The 24,363-nt window shown below is 52.1% G+C and overlaps 1 protein-coding gene across 1 annotated transcript in view; it reads right to left on the reverse strand.

Moving 5' to 3' along the window:
- LOC135243986 (myosin-9-like) overlaps positions 1–24,363 on the reverse strand; it is a 50,309-nt gene that overhangs the window by 18,714 nt on the left and 7,232 nt on the right. Inside the window, exons 2-15 of the mRNA XM_064316145.1 lie at positions 13,079–13,410; positions 9,749–9,905; positions 9,076–9,103; positions 8,720–8,813; positions 8,456–8,476; positions 6,640–6,732; positions 6,437–6,500; positions 5,532–5,630; positions 5,276–5,419; positions 4,724–4,819; positions 4,105–4,376; positions 3,369–3,542; positions 2,262–2,435; positions 1,398–1,512 (exon numbers count right to left, since the gene is read on the reverse strand). Coding sequence (XP_064172215.1) covers positions 1,398–1,512; positions 2,262–2,435; positions 3,369–3,542; positions 4,105–4,376; positions 4,724–4,819; positions 5,276–5,419; positions 5,532–5,630; positions 6,437–6,500; positions 6,640–6,732; positions 8,456–8,476; positions 8,720–8,813; positions 9,076–9,103; positions 9,749–9,905; positions 13,079–13,405 — 1,858 coding nt within the window. The 5' untranslated portion in view covers positions 13,406–13,410. The remainder of the gene's footprint in view (positions 1–1,397; positions 1,513–2,261; positions 2,436–3,368; positions 3,543–4,104; positions 4,377–4,723; positions 4,820–5,275; positions 5,420–5,531; positions 5,631–6,436; positions 6,501–6,639; positions 6,733–8,455; positions 8,477–8,719; positions 8,814–9,075; positions 9,104–9,748; positions 9,906–13,078; positions 13,411–24,363) is intronic.

The following is a 24,363-nucleotide window of genomic DNA, read 5'->3' on the forward strand; positions in this document are numbered from 1 at the left end:
AATCCAGCGGGACCGGAACAAAAATACTGAAGAGGACTTCTGCTTCACAAACCCGGATTTTCCACCTCTGTGCACACGTGTCCCATTCACGCATGCATCGCCACACGTGTGTATGCAGATGGAGCATCACCTCGAGTCCACACCACGTATGCAAAAACACACCCATGGAAAAGAGCACTACGAGCATGTCGGATGACTATATTTTCCCCCCAAAGAGGGATAAAACGCTGTGATGAGACACATAGCACACTGAACGTACACCACACCCACTGTGGAGTCCCACACCATCACATCAGTACGTGTGCACGCTGGCCGCAGTATTTCAGGTGTATTTATGTGGTGGATAACAAGAGTCACACCCATGCAGTAGATACCCTTTTCTGCAGTACCAATGACCAACACCAGGGGGCCCCAAACCACACTATTACACAGAGGGAGAGAAGGAGGGGTTCAGTGAGAGAGACTGATAGGACAGCTGGCTCCAATGTACAGAGGGCTGGAGGGGACAAAAACAGCGAGAAGTAGGCAAACTCATCTATTAAACAGTTCAAATAAGGGCACCGAACATTGGCATGTTTGATCGGCTATGAAAGGAGAGGCTAAAAACAGAAACGAGGACAAACGAGGGAGGGAAAACTGCAGAGAGAGAGAGAGAGAGAGAGAGAGAGAGAATGAGAACTATAAAACAAAGCTAGAAGCCACAGAAGGGAGCCGGGAGAGAGAGAAGCGAGACAAAGGTGGGGGGGGAGGAAAAGAAAGGGGGGAGCAGAAGAGATTTTAAAAAAAGAGAAACCAGTCACCAGAGTTTACATGGAGCAAAGGGAAGCTCTGGAATAAGTAAGCTCTCAGACTCTGTACCTCTGAGAGGAGGGAGGGAGGGAAGGAAGGAGGGAGGGAGCAAGAAAGAAGGAAAGAGGACAGTATGAAGGGACAGATGGGCTCTGACTATCTCAGAGGGGATGGAGGGAGGGAGACAGGAGAGAGGGAGAGAAGGGGGAGCGAGAAAGAGAAGGACAGTATGAAGGGACGGACGGGGAAAAAGACGGAGGAGTGGCCACTCCAGGTACAGGTAGGAGAGCAGAAACAAAGCTCTGAATTTGAGCAGAGCCAGCGCAGCGGAGAGAACCTGCTCCATTTACCCAGGAAACCGCTACACAGCTTCATTAGCTTCCACACATCTAAAACTCTCAGCCAGAACAGTCCACAGCTATTCTGACAGGCTGAACTGTGTGCTTATAGCTTCTGGAGCTTCTCAGTTCATTTCTGGCTGCTAGATAGTGCTGAATGCATTCATAACTCATTTTCATTTTTTAATTATGAAGAAGAAAATAACTCAAGTAGTTTCCACCATGAATACGACACCCCCACCCCCACCACTCCCCCTCCCTCTCGCTCACCGTCCTTCCACAGCTCGGACACAAACTTGTCGGAGGACTGGTTCAGCAGCGTGGCCACGTTGTCGTTCAGGGGGTCCATGTTCTTCATCAGCCACTCGTCAGCCTTGTAGTCCACCTACAGGGAGGGTCAAAGGTCAAAGGTCATCTCCCAACAACAGGCATCCGACTCTCAACCTTTATGTCCTTCAAGGAAAGCAACAGCCCCCCTCACACCCCCCCCCCCATTGTAAAGCCATTTTAAATGAAAGAAAAAGTAACTTTATGAACCAAGAGAACGTCCGCTATGAGAGCCACCTGACAAAGGCTGAGGAAAGCTTATGAGGAGGCCAAGCGGCTGCTGTCCGGGTTTTATTCATACAGCTTTAGCCCTTTAAACTCATTTCTAAGGGCAATTCCCTGTCAGAAGAGTAGGTTTCTCAAAACGTTTTTTCAAAATTCTAAGTCAGTGTTCCAGAACTCCATTGCGTTCAATTACCACTGGTGACTGTTACATCAGCAATAGAATGTTCAGGTGAGAACATTCTAATCACATATTTGCAATTAGAATGTTCATTTAAGAGAATTCTAATCACATATTTGCAATTAGAATGATCAGTTAAGAACATTCTAATCACTTCACGCCTTTAAAGGGTTGAACAGACCGTGGTGGCAGCAGAGATACGGTCAGTATCAGTATATTCTCTTAGTGACGCGGTCAGTATTGGGCTCCAGGGAACGACTCTGCCGCATAATAAGAGCCCCGTTTCCTAACTGTGCCGTGGTTTTATCTGCGGGCAGCTGGAACGAGGACTCGCTGGCCCTGCCTGTGAGTGCTGTAAGCCCTCCCCTGGGGGAAAAGGCCCAGCCGGGCGCTCGCACCCTTACCTTGCCAGCGTAGTGCATGACGCAGAAGTCCGCCTCGTCCTTCAGTTTCTTGGGCTTGTGGAACTTGGGGTGAGTGCCCAGCTCCTGCACCACCTTCTCCACAAAGGACTTATCCGTAGCCTTGGGGAACCAGCACTCCTCATCCAGCAGGGCCAGGATCCCAGGGGGGCTGGCCTGCACGGGACAGGGGGGAGAACCGGGGGCGGGGTCAGTACAGCAAACATCCCCCCACTTAGGCCCTCTGACACCCCCACTGAGTCTACATCCAATAGACCCTCTGACTAACCACTGGACTGAAACTCAACTCTACACACATTACTGAACAGCAGCCTCAACTGAAATAAAAGGTTTAATTACTTACACTTGAATTAGAAAAAAAAAAAAAAGTGATCCATCTTTATTTATTCTTCGCATTACTGGAAGTAATGCACACCCATACAACTTTAGCTTAATTAGCCAATCAATTCATTGTTTACTTTCTAAGAACTTAACTCCTAATTGGCTTAACTGACAACACAGGAGAATGCTTTTTGGCAGGCGGAAGTTAAGAGAACTGAAAGTCAATTCATTCGTTCAGAGTCACGTTTAATTAGAAGCAGAACACGCCAAGCAGAGCATTACTTTCACAGGGCACTTAGCGCAGAAGAGCTCTCTGGAGATCAGATTTCAGCTGAAAGCTAAACTCAGACCAATTAAAGGGCTGCAGCTGGAATGGGAACCAGCGTGCCAGCCATTCCCCATAACCAAGCCCCGCCCACACCCCCACCCACTACAGAGAGAGAGAGAGAGAGAGAGAGAGAGAGAGAGAGAGAGAGAGAGAGAGGAGAGAGAGGAGAGGAGGAGAGGGAGAGGAGAGAGGGAGAGGAGAGGAGAGGGAGAGGGAGAGGGAGAGGGAGAGAGAGAGAGAGAGAGAGAGAGAGAGACAGATGGAGATTGTGAGGGACAGAGAGAGAGAGAGAGAAGGACAGAGAGAGAGGGAGGGAGGGAGGGGAGGAGAATAACGAGAAGAGAATGGGAGGGAGAGGCAAGGAGAAAAGGAGAAAAAGCAGAGGCAGAGAGGAAGACAGAGAAACGGAGAGGGAGAGAAAGAGACGGAGAGACACCCACAGGCTTCTCGATGAGCTCGATGCAGGGCTGCAGGTCCAGGCCGAAGTCAATGAAGCTCCACTCGATGCCCTCCCGCTGGTACTCCTCCTGCTCCAGGATGAACATGGTGTGGTTGAAGAGCTGCTGCAGCTTCTCGTTGGTGTAGTTGATGCAGAGCTGCTCGAAGGAGTTCAGCTGGAAGAGGGGGAGAGGCACATTTAAACCTCGGAAGAGAAGGTGTTTTGGTTTTTCCCCAAAATTCGAAGTCAGTGTTCTAGAACTCCACTGCTTTAAATCACCAGCAGTGATTGTGACATCATCAGCATTAGAATGTTCAGTTAAGAGCATTCTAATCACGCATTTGTGATCTCACACCTTAAAGGGTTAATGGGCAGACGAACACAACACTGCAAAAGCCAAACCTGCACACGCTCACTGGCCCCGTCTCTTTCAAGCATTATTCCGTCAGTCACAGAGACCGCTGGCGGCCCTGCTGTCCTTAAAAAGCCCAGCCTGTTTTTCTCCAGTACGCCTTTGTGTTTACCGCGTTATTCTTTCCCACTTCCTCCCATTTTCAGTTTGGAATGCAGTTCAGTCACTATTTTTCTCCGCCCAAACTGTCTCAACTGCTAGTACCCCGATTTTTATTATAAGTTTTAACAATCCCTCTTGTAAACGTTTGTGCGACAGCCTGTTTGTAACCGGCACAGCCCAGAAGGTAAACGCGGGACGGGGGTCCGGCCGTCCGGGGGACTACCTCGAAGATCTCGAAGCCGGCGATGTCGAGGATGCCGATGAAGGACGCGCCCTGGCGCTTGGTCTTGTCCAGCGCCTTGTTGATGCGCATGACCAGCCAGCGGAACATCCGCTCGTAGGTGGCCTTGGCCAGGGCCTCCACCGCGAACTCGGCCTGCTCCTGCGTCTGCGCCTTCTGCACGTAGTCCCGCCCCACCTTGATCCTGGGGGACAGGATGGCCCGCGTGAAGTCCGTCACGTTCATCCCCATCAGGTGGGACACCTTCTGGGCAGCTGGGAGCGGGGAGGAAGGGGGCGAGGTTTAGAGTGAAACTAAACACACCTCAGAGACTGTCCTCCAAAATTTATTAGCAGACTACACAATTATCAGCGTGCACATTTTATGTAAGAGCTGAATTATAATTTAGGAATGGACACTCCCAGGACAGAGCAGATTTAATCCAGTTAGAGTCTTAGCAGAAGCAGGTTCGCATGGCCGGAAGCTTCTAGTAAGACCTAGACAGCACCAAACTGAAACACTTCGGGACCGTCATTTCCAAGCCGGAATGATATGTTTAAAAATGGCACAGAAATGGAACTTTAAGCTCCATACTATTGGGACATCATGAACTGCAGGGTACCTGTGTCGTCGGGCATGGAGGCCTGGTCTGAGTGACGCTCCTTCTTGAAGCTCATGTTCCCCAGCTGGAGCACAGCGGAGACCACCTTCAGCAAACCTGGGGGGAGAGAGGGCCTGGAGCATGAGCCATGTGTAGCATAGAACACCTATCTACAGCAGGAACATGAGCCATACAACACACATCTACAGCAGGAACATGAGCCATACAGCACACATCCACAGCAGGAACATGAGCCATACAGCACACATCTACACCAGGAACATGAGCCATACAACACACATCTACAGCAGGAACATGAGCCATACAACACACATCTACAGCAGGAACATGAGCCATACAACACACATCTACAGCAGGAACATGAGCCATACAGCACACATCTACAGCAGGAACATGAGCCATACAACACACATCTACAGCAGGAACACGAGCCATACAACACACATCTACACCAGGAACATGAGGCAAACAAGCACACATCTACAGCAGGAACGTGAGGCAAACAAGCACACATCTACAGCAGGAACATGAGCGGGTGTTTGCACATCCTACCGATCTGCTCCTCCTCAGGAATTCCCATGATCTTCATGGCCTCCATGGTCTCCACGAACATGTCCTTGTCCTGCTGGCCCGGGATGGTCACGTTTCCATTGGACAGGAAGCGGTAGTTGTTGTAGCCCTCCAGGCACAGTTCCGCTGGTGGAGAGGAGAGGAGAGGAAAGGGTTAAAACACAGCCCAGCGCACACAGCCCCCCCACCCCCCCCCCCCCCAGGCGGGGGTAACCGCGGCGACGGCGGCCCTGCTCACAGCGCATGCGGTCCCCGGCCCCGGTCATCAGGTAGTAGAAGACGTGGAAGGTCCTCTCCTCTTTGGCCTGGCGAATGGCGCGAGACTTCTCCAGCAGGTCTGGGGTGGGGGGGGCGGAGTCAAGGAGGGGAAACGCAACCCAAATATACCGCCGCACACTTTCACCGCCAATGGGGACGGCGCTCCTGTACACCAACGCTACGTCTCACAAAGCAGCGGTACCGTTTGTAATATGATCGCTATAGAGACCGCCTGTCAGAGGAAGAGGAAGAACAGCGTCACCCACGCAGTTCTCACACTGATCGACCCCACACAACGCAGAAGAGCATCAAAGCAGTGGCGTGGTCAATCCAGAGAGCACAATCATGAGTCACTAATGCTTCAAAGTGTCCTGTGCAGGCAAGACGAAGCCTCTGAACGGTTTGCTCAAACAACAGCAGCTTTCCCAGCCGCCCACCAGAGAGGTACCTGTATTTCATGGTGACCCTCTTCAATTCCAGTCTCGCTTTTTTTTTTTAAATGAATAAAAAAATGGCTATAACTTCCTTATCTATCTGTATGTCAGGCTACGTGTTAATAAGGGGTGGGGCACAGAAGGGGTGGGAACCCCTTTGTTAGGGTGCGGTCAGAACGTGTGGTGGTGGCACAGTTGGAAGGGCATGGCTATGATGCTCCCGGTGCAGGGGGGGTTCGAATCCCCCCCCCACCACGGGACCTTCTGCACCGTGATCCCATCTCCATTTATAACCCTCCCTGCTTCCCCCCCCCATCTGAACACAAAACCTAAACACTAAACGAGGGCGAACCGTCCGCTCCCCTTTAAAGGAAGAACAGAAGAGCAGAAGCCGGTTTGTAACACACTGGCTTCATGGCGTTGGCCTGCAGGTGAAGCGCTGGAAGGATACAGGTCTCGATGTTGGCGCCCACGATATATCCGTTGACGTCGAAGTTGATTCGGATGAATTTGCCCTGTGGGGAGAACGGAAGGGGGGGGGGGATGCCGGTTACACCGAGCCCCACCCAGCGCAGGACTTCCTGCAGGGGTGTCACACCCCTAATTACAGCATCACAGACTACAGTCAACAGAGCGAAGCCGAGAGGTGCTTACGAATCGGGAGGAGTTGTCGTTCTTCACCGTCTTGGCGTTACCGAAGGCTTCCAGAATGGGGTTGGCCTGCAGCAGCTGCTTCTCCAGCTCCCCCTGTTGGACACATTGGGTAACGCACGTCCCATAAAATGCATTTCATGGCGCAGGCCCAAGGTCACCCGTGTCATTTTTTTATTTTTTTTTAAATGGCGGACTGCATCGCTGAGAGAGCGGACGGCCGGCTGTTCCACGTAGGGGGGACCGCGGGGCCTCACTGCAGGGGGGAGAAGCAGCTGGAAGGCGCTGTGGGAGAACGGGCGAACGGCGGGAAGCACACACACCACCAGCCGACCAGGACCGCGGTTCGGCGTCACCGGGGGGAGCGGGCGAGTCCGTCGGAGGGACGCGACGGAGCCACGGCGGTAAGCGGCGGCGCGGCAAGCGGGGAAAAAAAGGGGCGTGGCGAAGCGGTACACAACGACGCTTTCCACCCAATGAGCGCGACCCACCAGAAAGCAAAGCCCTCCCCATTGGTCAGAACTGGCGCACTCACCGTGATGGACACCTATGACAGCCAGCCCCGCAACAGCGAAGGCAGTCGCTACCGCGCGCTAGCGCCCTTTATCCCTCAGGACGCCATGGCGACCAGCGTGCGAGAGCGTGAGTGCGTGGCAGTGGGGAAGGCTTTGTGATGGCTGTGCTGCGCTGCGCTGTGCTGGGCTGTGCCTGGCTGTGCTTATGCAAACACAAGATTCCACCACACGTCTATTCTGCCGTAAAAACACCCCACAGCACACTTACCTTCTGCACGTCCTTAACACAGAGTCGCATGTACGGACACACACAGAAACAGACCCGCACAGACAAATTCACACACACACAAACGGACACATACGCACACACGCACACACACACAGACACAAACACACACACACACACACACACACACAGAGACAGACCCGCACAGACACACACACACATAGACACACACGCACACACATACGGACACACACAGAAACAGACCCGCACAGACAAATTCACACACACAAACGGACACAGACACACACACACACACGCACGCACACACATACGCGCACACACACACACGCACGCACACGCACGCACACGCACGCACACGCACGCACACGCACGCACACGCACGCACACACTTTACACAGAGTAAGGGAGACGAGGTTAAGGCCATTTTGAGCTGCACAGAGCGTATTGACGGCGTCCAACACCACAGGCAGGAAGGCACACCAGCAGACACACACAAACTCACGAGTTTACATACCAGCGAGGACACAACAGGCGCACACACACTCACGCTCACACTCTCACACGCACGCACTCTCGCACTCTCGCACTCTCGCACTCTCGCACTCTCGCACTCTCACACACACACAAGCACATAAAATAACCGGAGCGCAAACGGGACCCCAGAATGCACAGGGAATGCGTTGCACAAACAGGCCGCAGACGACGACGCCCAACTCAAACGGACAAGAACAGCCGAACGCAGGGAGGGGGGGGGACACCTAACTGTACACAGGCCCCCCCTCACTCCTCACACTGCCAGGGCTAAAACGCCGTTCTTGTCCGTGTGAATATTCAAAGCCCCCCCGACCCCCCCCCACCCCCAAGTTCCCAAGTCCTCCGAGCCCCGCCCGTGTCATGTGACCCAGACTTCCGTCGGACCCTCGAAAAAAACCCGCCACAGAGAGCTCTCCAGCAGACGCGAAAGACGGGAGTGGTGATGGGGTGAGAGAGAGAGAGAGAGAGAGGGAGGGAGGGCGGGAGGGAGGACGAGGGTTGGGTCAGTAAGAGTGTAACTCACATGTGACAGGACTGCGTGGGTCTGGGGACAGAGAGAGAGAAACAAGCTCAACACAAGGCCTGCACATCTCCTCCGGACGGGCTGATCTCAGATCAGCTCTTAACTGCTTCCCCAGGCCGAGACCCGGCCAGCTGTGCTCCAGACACAGGGCATCGCTCCTCTAACGCTCGGCTAACGCTCGGCTAACGCTCCTCCAACGCTCCTCTAAAGCAGAGTCTAACCTTCCACAGCCCTGACAATAACGAGGGGGGGGGGGGGGCTCACCTGGTCTTTCTTGGTCTTGTGGGATGAAGCCACGTGCGCCAAATACTGGATCACCTTCTTAGTGTTCTCCGTCTTCCCTGCACCAGACTCCCCTCTGAAAGAGAGGAGAGGGAGGGAGGGAGGGGAGGAGAGGGAGGAGAGAGGAGGAGGAGGGAGGGAGGGAGGGAGGGAGGGAGGGAGAGGAGGAGAGGGAGAGGAGGAGGAGGAGGGAGGAGGAGGAGAGGGAGAGAGAGGAGGAGGAGGAGGAGGAGGGAGGGAGATAAGGGAGCACAGGAGGGTGTAAGAAAACACCCCACAATGACAAATACGACACAAACCATAAAACCTGCAGCCAGAGCGTTTAAGATGAGACTCACGTGCAGAGGATGGACTGGTCCTCACGGTCTGGGAGAGGGAAAGAGAGAGGGAGGAAGAGGGAGAGAGAGAGGAACACCATTTAAAACACCACAGCACAGCGCACACAGTGACTCCTGCGTGGAGTAAGGAGCAGGACGGCTGGAAGCGCAGTGTGTGTGCGGTGGAGAAGAACACGACGCAAAAACAGGTTACGCAAGAGCCCGCCTATGTACAAGAGCTTTATATATATACATATGTAACTCATAAATACTTATACGCATATATACACACACACACACACACACACACACACACATATAGGGTGTACTGTACAGGGTGTGACTAATCTCCAGAGCACACAAAAGGTTTGTCTGTACACCAGGAAGTGCCCTCGCCACAGACAGGAAGTCGATATCCGGCTTCCTGTGACTGGAAACGGTTTTAATCAGCAAGCCAATTAACCTTAACCCCCCACAGCCTGCACCCGTACCCCCCCCGCCCTGCTCGCTTCCTTACCACTTCCCCCGCCACCTCCGTCATGCAAAATGGCATGGAGAGGGAAGGAGGGAGTGAGGGAGAGAGGGAGGGAGGGAGGGAGGGAGGGAGGGAGGGAGAGAGAGAGGGAGTGAGCGAGCGAGCGCACGGGGCAAACTGATGAAGACGGTGACGAAGAGCAGAGCGGGCGTGCCTCACCCTGCATCATGCTGCGGTAGGCGGTGTCGGTGATGGCGTAGATGTGGGGGGGCATCTCGTGGCGCTTCTTGCCCTTGTACATGTCCACGATCTCCTCCGAGTAGATGGGCAGGTTCTTGTACGGGTTGATCACCACGCAGAAGAGCCCTGAGTACGTCTGGAACACAGAGGGGAAGCGTCACCCGCCGTCGCCGTGACGATCCGCAGCCCCAAAAACACGAGGGCTACAGTCCGTCATCAAAGACACTCAACTCTCCGAAAATAATCCTCTGTAAAAGAACTACAGTCCTTCATCAAAGACACTCAACTCAAAAGACAGTTCCTGTAAGAACGAGCCATGCGTAGGTGGACAGGCCCGCTCCCCTACTGCTCACAACCCTGATCTATCGTTTATACGCACTGCGGGTTGCATTTATAGCTACTACCCGCAAGTCTTATTGTATATTCTGTGTGCAGTATTTGTGCACAGTGTCTCCAAAAATCTACATAGTGTCTTTTATTCTATGGTGATAGTTGTGCATGCATCACTGCAGCTGTATCATGTTTCACTTTTTATTTTATTTTATTTTTTTAGGTTTGCTGCTAGATAAGTTTCCCCACAGCAGCAGACGTTCTAGAAATTCAGCAGTTAAACGAAATCTCCTCAGATAACTTTCTAAAAATCAGCTGACTGATGGGGATTGGCTGGAAAGGCACTGTGAGCCAACTGAAAGCTTTCCCTGAGGGTCTTCAGCAGGGCCCTGCTGCATTCGCTCCCAAAAAGCGGTGTGCCAACCCCGAATATAATTTAGGAGCACACCTAGTTATTAGAGAGCATGTGTGCGCTCCTTGATTTTTCTGCTTGGGACAGCATGTGCTCGGTGGAACAAAATGTCAGCACAGAGCCCCGTGCAGCATGTGGCTTTCCCTCAGAAAGTTTACAGAAGTGTTCCAGGATATTTATAAAGCGCACTTCTGACCATCAGAGCACACAGGCCTGTACTGCACTCCACCCACCAGAGAGAGAGAGAGAGAGAGAGGGAGGGGGGGGGAGGGGGAGAGACAGAGACAGAGAGAGAGAGAGGGAGAGAGACGAGAGAGAGAGAGAGGGGGAGGAGAGAGAGAGAGAGGGAGGGAGAGAGAGAGGGAGGGGGAGAGAGAGAGAGAGAGGGAGGGAGGAGAGAGGGAGGGGGACAGAGAGAGAGAGAGAGAGAAGAAGAGCGAAGGGGGGGGAGAGGAGAGAACAAGAGACGGGAGGACAGACAGAGACAAAGAGAGAGAGAGAGAGAGAGAGAGAGAGAAGGAGGGAGAGAGAGAGAGAGAGAGAGAGAGGGAGGGAGAGAGAGAGAGGAAGAGAGCGAAGGGGAGGGAGAAACAGAGACAGACAGAGACAAAGAGAGAGAGAGAGAGAGAGAGAGGGGTCAATCTGCCCTGCTGTATGGTACAGAATACTCAGAATAGCTGAAGAGCGCGCAGCGCTGGCTGTGGGCCGTTAGGGGATCAGACCCAAAGCGAATCGGGACGGGGCACATGGGACGGGGGACGTGCGCGGCAGGAATGCGCTGCATCACGAGCGGGCAAAATGGCCGCCGGCAGAGCTGCTGAGCGGCGCGTCCCGTTAAACAGCCAGCTCCGGGACAGTGCCGGAGACGCCCGGGGGCCACACGCCCCCGCAGGGCCACACGCCCCCGCAGGGCCCGACGCAGCCACACGCTAAACTGGCGGGACGGGACGGGACGGCGGTGTCCATCGCCAGCGACCGCGGCGGGATTCTGCGAGGCGGGAGGGGGCGGAACGACACACATTTCAGCACTCTCCTTCCTCCTCTTCCTCATCTCTCCACTTCCCTGATCTACCAATAACTCACTGGGAGACACGCCCTCTCCAGGAGGAACCTCACAGTCACCCAGGCCCCACCCACCCCGCCACTTCCTATTGTGATGTCACCGTGTTGCAACAGGGTGGGTGGGGCCTGGGAGCGGTTCAAAGAGCACCGCCCACTAGCCCACACCCCCTTAGGTTCCACCACTTCTCCAGCTCTCCTCCACCTTCCCATCCCCCTTTCTTTCTTTCTTATTTTCTCCTTTCTTTTCCTGCGTCCTAAGGCAATGTTCATTCCATCTCATCTCTTCTTGCTCCTTCGGAGACACTGATCTGAAGGCACGGCTCTGGACCGACGCACTGCAACACACCGTCACCCGTGTTAACGACCGTACGCCATCTTGGTGAAAGAAAGGTCGGCCATTTTGCTCCCCCCCTCCTCAGTCATCCCTCCTTCTCGCTGCGCAGTCCCTCTCTCCCTCTCTCCCTCTCTCCCTCTCGTTCTGCCGTTGGGGCGCTTGTTAGGGCCGGGTTTTCGGGCCGTGTTCACATGACCAGTTCAGAGCGTGCCGCAGCCTAACTGATTCCAGCCCCCTACGCCAGGGCCAGGGCGGGGGGGGGGGGGACGCCATCGATTTTCAGTCAACAATAACAAATTGCGACACAATTTACATTCCATGTCCAGGCCTTCGCAAGAGACTCCTACAGCTCCAAACTGTGCTCTGATCCAACAGCAACCACCCCTCCGCCCTTCTCCTCCTCCTCCTCCTCCTCCTCCTCCCCCACACCCCCCCTCCCCACCCCACCCCACTCCAGCAGGGGAGCATTGTTCCCGGCCGTTTCCTGTTTATGGCACATTGTGAAAACAGGAGAAGGTGGAGAGAGAGCAGCAGAACCAAGAGCAGCTTCACACCCCTCAGTCCGGGACCTCGGTCCACAGGGGTACCCCCAGCGCCCCTCAACCCGGGACGCCAGTCCACAGGGGGGACACCAGCGCTGTCCCGGGACACTGGTCCACAGGGGGACACCAGCGCTGTCCCGGGACGCCAGTCCACAGGGGGACACCAGCGCTGTCCCGGGACAGCTGGATAACATCGTCCTTCCCGGACGTGTAGAACACCAGAGTACTGAAAAATAAAATTCCAATCATTGTGTAAAAGCTGTGACTCACTAATGAAAATCAGCCTTCTGAACGGGGGCCAGATGGGGGCCAGGGGGCCAGATGTAGATGTCTAAGCCTCTGAGGGTCAGTGTGCACTTGAATGATGAACCCTTTTGGGTGGCGGGGCTGGGGGGGGGGGGGATACAGCAGATCAGCAGCCCTAAAGAGGCCAGAAAAGAGCCTTCCCTGGTTTTTCACCCAGAGGCAGGCTGAGGCAGCAGGGACATGGGGGGGGGAGGAACAGTGTCTCCCAGGTTACTCAGAGAGTATCAGAATAGGGGTGCTGTAGGGGTGGGGCAGGGTAGGGATGAGGTGCAGGGATAAGGGTTTAGGGTTATCGGGGTGCGCAGCGTTTTCGGGGTACTCACGTAGATGAGGCCGGAGTAGTACCTCTCCTTCAGGTTGTGCAGCACGGACGCCTCGTTCAGGCAGGTGAGCTCGGCCATGTCCTCCACCTTGCTGAACTTGGGCGGGTTCATCTTCTGGATGTCGTCCTTGTTGACCTTCACCTTCTTGCCGGAGTCGGCCAGCTCCACGGTGCACTCGTCCCCCCGCTCCTCCTTCACCGAGCCCGGCTCGAACCCCAGCCGCTCCGACGGCACCCACACCAGCTTCTTGGAGGCCCAGTCGGCCTGCGCCAGGGGGTTGTTGATCAGGTTTCGGTCCACATACAGGAACTTGTCCGCGTCCGACATGGTGGCTGCAGGAGGGGGGCGGAGAGACATGAATCAGGTTTGTTGATTTCTTTTTTTTTTTTTTACATATTTTATCTCTGTTTTTAAATAAAAATATATATATATTTTTTTTTTTTTTTTTTTAATGGGCCATTAATTCAGCCATAAAACTGAGGGCTGAGTGAGTCAGGGAAGAGAGGAGTCAGAGAGGAAATAAAGAAGGAAGAAAGCCGGAGAGCGTGTTTGACACACAAACAGCGCTAAAATAAAGAGCTAACTTACACAGGCTGAGCTCTGTCCCAACACATTTTCATTCTTTATTTAGGTCCACATTCATAAAATACATCATAAGGGCCCAAATATGTTTCAGTTGCTGTCTGATGTCCTTCACTTAAACGGCAGAAAGCAGAACACACACACACACACACACACACACACACACACACACACACACACACACACACACACACAACACACACAACACCACACCACACACACACACACACACAACAACACACACACACACACACACACACACACACACACACACACACACACACACACAAAAACATGTCGTTCAGAACGAGCCAGGACATGCCACGACACAAAAACAGCGCCTTTGTGATTACTGTGTGATCGGCCGATCCCAAAAACACGCCATGGGAACAGGCGTGGGTGTGTGCGTGCGTACATCTAAATATAGACATGCGTGTGTGCGTGTGTGTGCATGTATGTGCCTGCATGTACATGTGTGTGTGCGAGTGTGTGTGCGTGTATGTGCCTGCATGTATATATGTGTGTGAGTGTGTGTGTGTGCCTGCATGTATATATGAGTGTGTGTGTGTGTGTGCGTGCCTGCATGTATGTGTGTGTGTGTGTGTGTGCGTGCCTGCATGTATGTGTGAGTGTGTGTGTGTGTGCGCGTGTGTGTGCCTGCATGTATATATGTGTGTGAGTGTGTGTGAGTGTGTGTGAGTGCCTGCATGTATATATGTGTGTGTGTGTGTGCGCATATATATGTGTGTGTGTGCGCGCGCGTGTGTGTGTGTGTGTGCATGTGTGTGTGTGCGCGTGTGTGTATATGTGTGTATATGTGTGCGTGTGTGTGTATATGTGTGTGCGTGTGCATGTGTGTGAGTGTGTGTATGTGTATATATATATATGTGTGTGTGTGTGTGTGCGCGCGTGTATATATGTGTGTGTGTGTGTGTATGTGAGTGTGTGCGTGTATGTGTGTGTGCGTGTGTGAGTGTGTGTGTGTATGTGCGTGTGTGTGTGTGTGTATGTGTGTGTGTGTGTGCGCGTGCGTGCGTGTGTGTGTGTGTATATGTGAGTGTGTATATGTGTGTGTGTGTGTGTGTGTGTGCAGGGTAGGCCATTAGCCTGTCTGCTCTTAAGCAGGAGGGCGGTCCCGCCCCAGGCCCTGAGTGAGTGATGTCTAAAGAGCGTGCAGGAGCAGGAGCAGGTGCTGGAGCTGCAGGTGGAGGAGCTGCAGGTGCTGCAGCACACCTGATCAGGGCCCCTGGGGGCGGGGGCGGGGGCAGGGTGCTGGCGTCCCGCCGCAGAGGCAGTCGCTCGACGGGTAATACCGGAATTGGGCGAGGGAGCGCGGGGAGGGGGAGGGGCGGGGCGCGCGGCTACTCTCCTCGAGCTGCCGTACCGGTTCTCCCATCATGCATTTCACCAGTCAGCAGCGCCACGAGCCCAGAGACGGGGGGGGGGCCTATAAAGAGGGCTGTAATTCCTACACGCTTCACCCCACAGGGACGCAAATACCCTCAAATTTACGCTGGCAGTCTGCCCTGCAGCCTCACGGTAAAAAGGCTTCATTTCCAATCCCGTGTACCGGAGGGCAGAGCCAAAACAACTACAATCGTGCCGCTGCCCCAGTACTGTCTATCCATCCAGACACATCGTTTCACTGAGATTTGCCTAGTTTTCCTGACATCTGCTACAGCTTACCCTGATGGACCTCGACAGGTCCCTAACTTCTGTAAAACTACGTCTCTTTCCAAACATAATGCCATGGTTACTCACTAACATCCACAGAGCGTAATTTGTGTGCAGTTTCATCAATTAACATTTTCTACAACGCACACCAACTGTGCAAAGTCTCAGCCAAAGCACGCCAGAATTCTGGGGCACGACCTCAATGTTTTAAAACAAAATTCAACATCTTGACGGAAATATGCATTTCCAAAAGTATATGAATACTTTAACATCACATCGATATGTACTTGTTGAACATCTCGTTCCAAAACCATGAGCATTAAATATGGAGGTGGACCCCCTCACCCCGCCTCCCTCCCCTTGCGGATGTAACAGCCTCCACTCTCCTGGGAAGGTTTTCCGGTAGATGTTGGAGAACGTCTGCTGGGATTCGCTTCCATTCGGCCACAGGAGCATCAGTGAGGTCGGGCGCTGATGTTGGTCGTGAGGCCTGGCTCGCAGTCTGCATTCCAGTTCATCCCAAAGGTGTTTTAATGGGGTTGAGGTCAGGGCTCTGCGCAGGCCAGTCAAGTTCTTCCCCACCTAACTCATTTCTCTATGGACCAGGCTTTGTACACAGGGGCTACACAGTGCAGGAAAGGGCCTTCCCCAAACTGTGGCCACAAAGCTGGAAGCACACAATTCTCTAGAATGTCACAGTATGGAGCAGCACTAAGATTTCCCACTGAAACCAAGGGGGGGGGGCCTAGCCCAAACCGTGAAAAACAGCCCCGGACCGTTTTTCCTCCTCTGCCAAACTCTACTATGCATTCCACCAAACCCAGATGAATCTGCCGAACTCTCAGATAGCGGAGAGTGATTCATCGCTCCAGAGAACAGGTTTCCGCTGCCCCAAACGGTGGTGTGCTTTACGCCACTCCGGCCAGCGCTCGGCGTTGCGCGCGGTGATCTCAGGCCTGCGCGCGGCTGCTCGGCCAAGGAAACCCATCACACGAAGCTCCCGGTGAACAGTGCTTGTGCCGTCTTTGTTTCCAGAGGAATTTTGGAACTCTGTAGTGAGTGTTGCAACTGAGGACAGATGATTTTTTTTTATTTAATTTTTTTTATTTTTATACACGCTACATGCTTCAGCACTTGGCAGTCCTGTTCTGAGCTTGTGTGGCCACAATAACAGCCCCTACAGCTGACCGGGGCAGCTCTAGCAGTGCAGAAATCTGACACACTGACTTGTTGGAAAGGTGGAATCCTATGACAGTGCCATGTTAAAAGTCACTGAGCTCTTCAGTAAGACCCATTCTACTGCCAATGTGTGTCTATGGAGATCGCATGGCTGTATGCTTGATTTTATGCACCCGTCAGCAATGGGTGCGGCTGAAGTAGCCGAAACCACTGATTAGAAGGGGTGCCCACATACTATTGGCAATGTAAAGCAGTACTCCGGGCAAGTGGAAAATTCGTCTTTTTGAGTGAACTGCCCCTTAAAGAAAGCATAAAGAAGCTACATCATGGGCGCATGTGTACAAAACAACATTCTTTAAGGTGTGTTTATTATTGCACCACTGACGCGAAGCACAGCGACACAGTGCTGATCTAGACCTGCCCACAGCTGCAGTTTTCAACCTGAACTTGATTTTATGGTTAGACTAACTGTGACCAAACTCTAAGACCCATCCAGTTTTATCACATACATACATCGGCATACACTTATCACAGGATTTCTCTTCCTCATCTTATTAGGGTTGGGGTTGGAAGGCACTGTGAAGACAGTGAGGGGGTGGGGGGGTAGGAGGGGGAGGGGAAGGGTGTGTCAGATAATCGCTGGACTGTCAGCAGTTTAAGACCCATGGACCATGAACAAAAGCGAAAGCAATAAACCTGCACTCTCCTTAACCCTTTAAGGGTGAGGTCACAAATCTGTGATTAGAATGTTCTGAAGGGAACATTCTGATGCGGACTCAATGACTACTGGCAACTTAAAACAGTGGAGTTCTAGAACAGTGACATAGAATTCCAAACAAACCTGTTCTTCAAATGGTTAATGATAGAACTTTTACATCGAAGGAACCACAAGCATTTTTGCTAACCATTAATGGTTTTTGCAACCTGACCTCACCAGTGAGTGTTCCAAGAAACACCAAGACAGACAGCAGCCGTTTGGTGCAAACAAGAGCAGCACAAAAATAAGCAAGTTTTGTATTTGCGATTTCATTTCAAGGCTTAAAAAAAAAAAAAAAAAAACTTACCAGTGGGGCAGCACAATTATCAGTTTTACTCTTAAAAACCCAATGGGCATCAAGCATCGTTATTTTAACACACCAATAAACAAAAGTTACTTTAGCAGAGCGGTTGCATCATAACTGTAAAAGTACAGGTTCAAACGCAACTGTTTTTTTGTTCCAAGGAACCCAAGATGAACTCCGAGCCTGCATGTTAAGAAATAGCTGCCACTGTCGGTCACGGGACGAGGCTGTGATTTTGGAGCACGCCTACATGAGCTGGTGTTCCGGGCGTGAGCTGACCGCTCGCTCGACGTCGTCAGAGTGCGCCGGCGTTCAGCCGTAAAGCGCCAGGCTAGACTATGACCATGGCGCACTGGTGCACTGGCACACACTGGCACACAGGCACACTGGAGCAGTGGCACACTGGTGCACTGGAGCAGTGGCGCACTGGCACACACTGCCACACTGGCACACAGGCACCCGGCTGAGTGATGCAGGCAGGGATTAATACTAGAGACCAGAAAGAGAAGTTTCACAGAGACCTCCGAAGGGTGGGCGGAGCTACGACGAGCCGTCACACTCGCCTGAACCAATCAAACGAATGAGCTCTCCTTCTGGAGCGCACCATTGGTCGAAATCAGCGAGTGGGGACTGAATGGCACGTGGGGGCAGCTGTGCCCCTGCTGTGGGTTTAATGGATGTTTCCCTGTTCGCCCGTCATTCGTTTTGACTGTGAAATTTGTCAGAGCGCCGGTCCGGTTAACACTGTGCAGGGACGCAAAGGGAGAGACAGGGGAAAGACACGCCATTCTTCTCACGACCCCCCCTGACCCCCGCAGCTGAGATCCATCACACCCCTTTCCCCACCACCCCCAAAACCCCCGACCCCCCACGCCAACCCCCCGCCCATTTCCTGTAATATAACTTGGGCATCCTCACCCTTCCCCTCCCCCTGCACCCCATCCCTAACCGAACCCAAACCCCAACACTCAAACATCTAACCCCCCCTTCTCCTCCTCCTGCTCCCCCCCTTTCTGTTTATCCAGTCTTCCAGAGTCACATTCCTCCCATTCCCACTCCATCAAGGAGAAAGCAGGACCCCAAGGAGGGGGGAGAGAAAGAGGGAAAGCAAGAGAGAGAGGGGGAGAGAGAGAGAGGGAAAGCAAGAGAGACAGACACACAGAGACAGAGAGAGAGAGGGACAGAGAGAGAGAGACATAGAAAGAGGGAGGGAGAGAAAGAGAGGGAGACGGAGATAAAGGGTGGAAAAAAATTCCACAAATTTTTCTTCCTTTTTCCGCCCGTGTTCCCTTCAGTGGTTCCGCTCCCTGGTTCCTGCAGCTCCGGTCAGAGGGGACGAAATCCTCACGGTAAATCAATGCCACTCCCGGCCCAGAATAGCCACACCGAATAATGCCTTCGGTCTCCGTGACTCTGCACTGAGCCGGTCATTAACCAGCTCGTCCGAGCAGTCATAACAGTTCCAGCTCAGAGCCGGTCATTAACAGCCAAGCAGCATTAACCAGCTTCCAGCACACGAGCCAGTCATTTAACCAGCTTCACGAGCAGTCATTAAACCAGCTTCCAGTCACACCGCAGTCATTAAACCAGCTTCAGTCACACCGAGCCGGTCATTAAACCAGCTTCCAGCTCCACCGAGCCAGTCATTAAACCAGCTTCCAGTAACGAGCAGTCATTAAACAGCTTCCAGTCACCAGCCGTCATTAAACCAGCTTCCAGTCCAGAGCCGTCATAACCAGCAGCACCAGCGTCATTAAACCGCTAGCTCCGAGCGTCTAAACAGCTGCAAAGCCAGTCATTAAACCAGCTTCCAGTCCCACCGAGCTGGTCATTAAACCAGCTTCCAGTCACACCGAGCCAGTCATTAAACCAGCTTCCAGTCACACCGAGCCAGTCATTAAACCAGCTTCCAGTCACACCGAGCCAGTCATTAAACCAGCTTCCAGTCACACCGAGCCAGTCATTAAACCAGCTTCCAGTCCCACCAAGCCGGTCATTAAACCAGCTTCCAGCTCCAAGGAGCCGGTCATTAAACCAGCTGCACCAAGCCAGTCATTAAACCAGCTTCCAGTCCCACCGAGCTGGTCATTAAACCAGCTTCCAGTCACACCGAGCCAGTCATTAAACCAGCTTCCAGTCACACCGAGCCAGTCATTATAACCAGCTTCCAGCTCCACCAGCCAGTCATTAAACCAGCTTCCAGTCACACTGAGCCGGTCATTAACCAGCTTCCAGTCACACTGAGCCAGTCATTTAACCAGCTCCAGTCACACCGCAGCCAGGCTATTAAACCAGCTTCCAGTCACACCGAGCCAGTCATTAAACTCAGCCTTCAGTTCACCAGCCGTCATTAAACCACCTCAGTCACACCGAGCCAGTCATTAAACCAGCTTCCAGTCACACCGAGCCAGTCATTAAACCAGCTTCCAGTCACACCGAGCCAGTCATTAACCAGCTTCCAGTCACACTGAGCCGGTCATTAAACCAGCTTCCAGTCCACCGAGCCGGTCATTTAACTGGGCCAAGCTTCCAGCTCCAGTCCCTCAGACAGAGGATGTGGCTTCATGAGCCAGTGTAAAATTAGGCTAATCCGAGGTGAGCCCCCCCCCAGAGCTGAACCCACTGCCCCCCCCACCCCACCCCCGCAGAGCTGAACCCCCACCCCCGCGAGCTGAACCACTGCACTCCCCAGAAAAACGAGACACTCAAAGTGAAACGCACATCTAAGAGCGCGCAGACATCACCCTGCGCACAGCACGGCGGGAATGGCGGAAACGTTCACCTCCAGCGCACCCCTCTGCCTCCAACGCACTTCAGTTTGTCCGAGGCCAACGCAGACAAAGCGGGACTTACGAGAGGACACACACGCTAGGGGACGAGCTGCAGTTTTTGCCTTTTTATAGTTATAGTTTTTTGTTTTTTTAAACACTCGGGAATACTCTCTTATGCCTCCAGAACAAATATTTGAACTGGGGTGAGAATCTTCTCCCATAAATGTTCTCATAAGTGTTCACCTCCCAAAGGACACATCATAAATGACTTAAGAGTCAAGTTAAGCCCCCCCCCCTTTCCCAAAAATAATTTAATAAATAAAGAAATAAAAGGCAGTCTAAGTCAGCCTATTCTTTCTAGGAAAATAACACAAGTATAGACTATAGGTTTTAAATGGGTTCATGCAAGGAGTTCCTGTTAAAGGATGAGCTTCTACAGTCATTTAGACATTACATAACAGGCATTAAGCAGACGCTCTTATTCAGAGCAACTTACACAACTTTCACATAGCATTTGCATTGCACCCATTTATAGAGCTGGACACATACTGATGCAATGCAGGTTACGCACCTTGCTCAAGTTCCTAACCCATTATACTACACTGCTGTGCTAGACACTTCACCTTCCTTTGATGTAAAAACAGAGAAAGGAAAGAGGAGGAGAAATCCTCCAGCCCTCCCCCACACACCACACCCTGTACAAACACACCACACCTCTCCCAAAACCCCGACCTTCCAACCACAGGCCTCCCATTCAGCCCATGTGTCCGGTCACACACTGCATTTCAGGTCAGCAGATTCCCTCCAAAAACTTCCCTAAACTTGCAGACCCACTTCCCCCTGCACAGAACACATGGAGTTCCCCGCGTACAGGACACAGTCAGGCACAACTCCTGCAGAGATAATATAAACACTTTTCAATAAGACTGGAGAAAACCTCAAAGCCAATCTACTCAATTAAAATCGCAGCGTGCTTATCGAACGGAAAATAAACAGTGGATAATCCTGCATATTCTGGAAGAAAACCAGGACACGCAAACAGCCCAGAGGTGGAACTTAGTAAGAAAATTAGATTAGAGACAGAAGAATGGGCCAAAAAAACAATGGAAACTGCAGGCTAATGGGAGAGGAGGGGACAGTAGGGCTGTCACACAATACACAGTAGGGCTGTCAAAAGATATTTGAAGTTCGAAAACTATTCGAAAATCTTTTTTTTTTTTTTTTTTTAAAGTTCGAACCTAAATTTGAGCATTCAAATATTAGTTTTGGATCCCGCGTTTTGTAATTAACGTGAATATACAGGCTTTTTTTGGTAATTAACATGAATATACAGGCATGAATATACAGGCAATTTGATGCGGTGAATCATGTTCATGCACACAAAGATCATTTCCTGTGCTAACGTTACTTCCTCCGTCAACAAAAAACGTTCTGCCCTGAATCCAGAGCAAGTGGATCGTCTGGTTTTCCTTGCCAATAACCTCCGTGATACTTTCAGCTGACACCTAACGTTACTGGTCAGCTAGCCTCGCGAGCCAGTCTCTTTTTTCACTTCGTTCAACAGATCTGGTCAGCTAATAATTTAGGCTAAATAATGTTCCCATGGCAGGCTATGTTGCCTTTCTGTTCTGAAGATTCTGATAAAATTGGATGATGAAAGAAGTTAAACAAACTAAACAGAGTAAGTAATTTATGTTGTTTTAGGCTACAGGTATTAGCCGTTTGAATAGTTTTTGTGTTAAGAAATAAACAGGGATTTCCTATAAACAATCAGGGATTTCCCATAAACAATCATTTCCCTATTATTGTGATGCCGAGTTGTGGCAAATTACATCCACAACAAAGTGCTTTATTCATTTGTGCATTAGCTATAGAAACTGCAGGGGGCTCATTTATAAAAGGAACTTGCGTGCATACGCGAAGTGAAGACCTGACGTAGAGTGACGACCGTTTCCACGGTCAAATCAAGTCATGTTGAAATTTTATAAATCACTACTTTGACGTGATTTTCTACGTACGCAACACAAAGTTGATCTAAAATACGTTTTGTAAATGAGGCCCCAGATGTAGTAACCTAGTATGGAAGTTCACCGATGTCCTCTATTCTACTGCCCGCTTCTGGAAAATAACGCGCAGGCCAGTTTAGAGGGAGCGTCACGTGCATATTGCGCCCGACAATAAGCAGCTTATTTTTGTGAATTATAGGCAAATGATATTCGAATATATTCGAACTCTAACTAATTACAAAAGCTAATATTCGAACTCAATTTCATGGCACTTTTGACAGCCGTAATACACAGCGGTGCTGGGAGGAACAAGCGTACAAAAGCAGGAAGTGATGTAACAGGAAAGAGGAGGAGGGAAGGGGGGAAGAGTCATATGAAAATCCCAGGTGGTTTAATCCAGGAGAACACTGGACCGTTCCATTGGCTGCAGCAGGAATACAGGGGCTAAGGGCACTGAACCTGCTGGCCAAAAAATGCACCAGGAGGGCATGGGCTCCTTCCCCAAGGTGTCAGCCTCTGCTGAATTCACCAGCGCCTCCACGAACAACAGAGTATTCAACAGAACCTCTGACTCAGATCTCCATGGAAGGGGAAAAGGGCGTGGTGGAGCCATTTAACGAAACTGGCGTGGTGTAGTCCTGCTGTCACCGGGTCAGGTGTGGGCTGTGCCGTGTGAACACCACGGCTGCCTACCCTCTGAGGCACTTCCCCCCACCCTAACTATTTCCCCTGGGGGCTTAAACCCTGAGGGGAACAGGGCTCTTCTTGCAGGACCAAAACTAAAACCAGACAAGGAGCACAAAATGGCAGGCAGAGGAAGAACTTCATTTCCAAGTCGCGCCCTGACATTTCTGGGTGACGTCACCCAGCCCGCCATCGAAACACAAAGCAACAGCAACATCGCCCAGACCGCCATCGACATCGCCCAGCAACATCTCCCAGACCGCCATCGACATCGCCCAGCAACATCTCCCAGACCGCCATCGCCCAGACCGCCATCGACATCGCCCAGCAACATCACCCAGACCGCCATCGACATCGCCCAGCAACATCTCCCAGACCGCCATCGCCCAGACCGCCATCGCTCACCCAGCAACACGCCCAGACCGCCATCGACATCGCCCAGCAACATCCCAGACCGCCATCGCTCAGCCAGCGACATCTCCAGACCGCCATCGACACGCAGCACATCCCCAGACCGCATCGAATCGCCAGAGAACTTCCTAAAACGCCATCGAATCACCCAGCAACATCGCCCAGACCGCCATCGACATCGCCCAGCAACATCTCCCAGACCGCCATCGACATCGCCCAGCGACATCTCCCAGACCGCCATCGACATCGCCCAGCGACATCTCCCAGACCGCCATCGACATCGCCCAGCAACATCACCCAGACCGCCATCGCCCAGACCGCCATCGCCCAGCAACAGCGCCCAGATCGCCATCGACATCGCCCAGCAACAGCGAATTTCGCGATGTCGCTCAGCCTGCCATCGAGACTCAAAGCAATAGCAGCAGCGGCCATAAATGAATTTCTGCAGGAGAACTTTGCTCTAGAAGATACGAAAACAGCTACACCCCTTTCTGCTCCAGCACTTCCTCAATTCTGGGGTCTGTTTTTTGTTTTACAGGTGGTGAGCACATTGAAGAAAATAGTCCGATGTACAAACAACAGCTTAACAAATCATGTGTGTAACAGAGCCGGGCCAACAACACAAAGCCCAGCGCGTCAACAAAGTCTTCCTCAAGGGGGCGCCGGAGAGCACAATAAATATAAACTGTTCATTACACCCAAGCTTAATGTTCTGTGAAGAGCAAAAAACAGCCTGAAATGAACTCATTTCCTGGTTTTTTTTTTTTACCTGCGTGGCCATCTCATTGCTGCATAAAAACAGTGACAGGAAATTAATTTTGTAATTTTGTAAACTCAGAGCTATGGGTGATCTACGTCCCCTGCTGTACACACACCCTCCCACAAACACAAACAGAGACTGTGGGCACAAGCATCAC

Source organism: Anguilla rostrata, chromosome 17 (assembly GCF_018555375.3).
Source record: "Anguilla rostrata isolate EN2019 chromosome 17, ASM1855537v3, whole genome shotgun sequence".
In the NCBI taxonomy this organism is placed as follows: domain Eukaryota; kingdom Metazoa; phylum Chordata; class Actinopteri; order Anguilliformes; family Anguillidae; genus Anguilla; species Anguilla rostrata.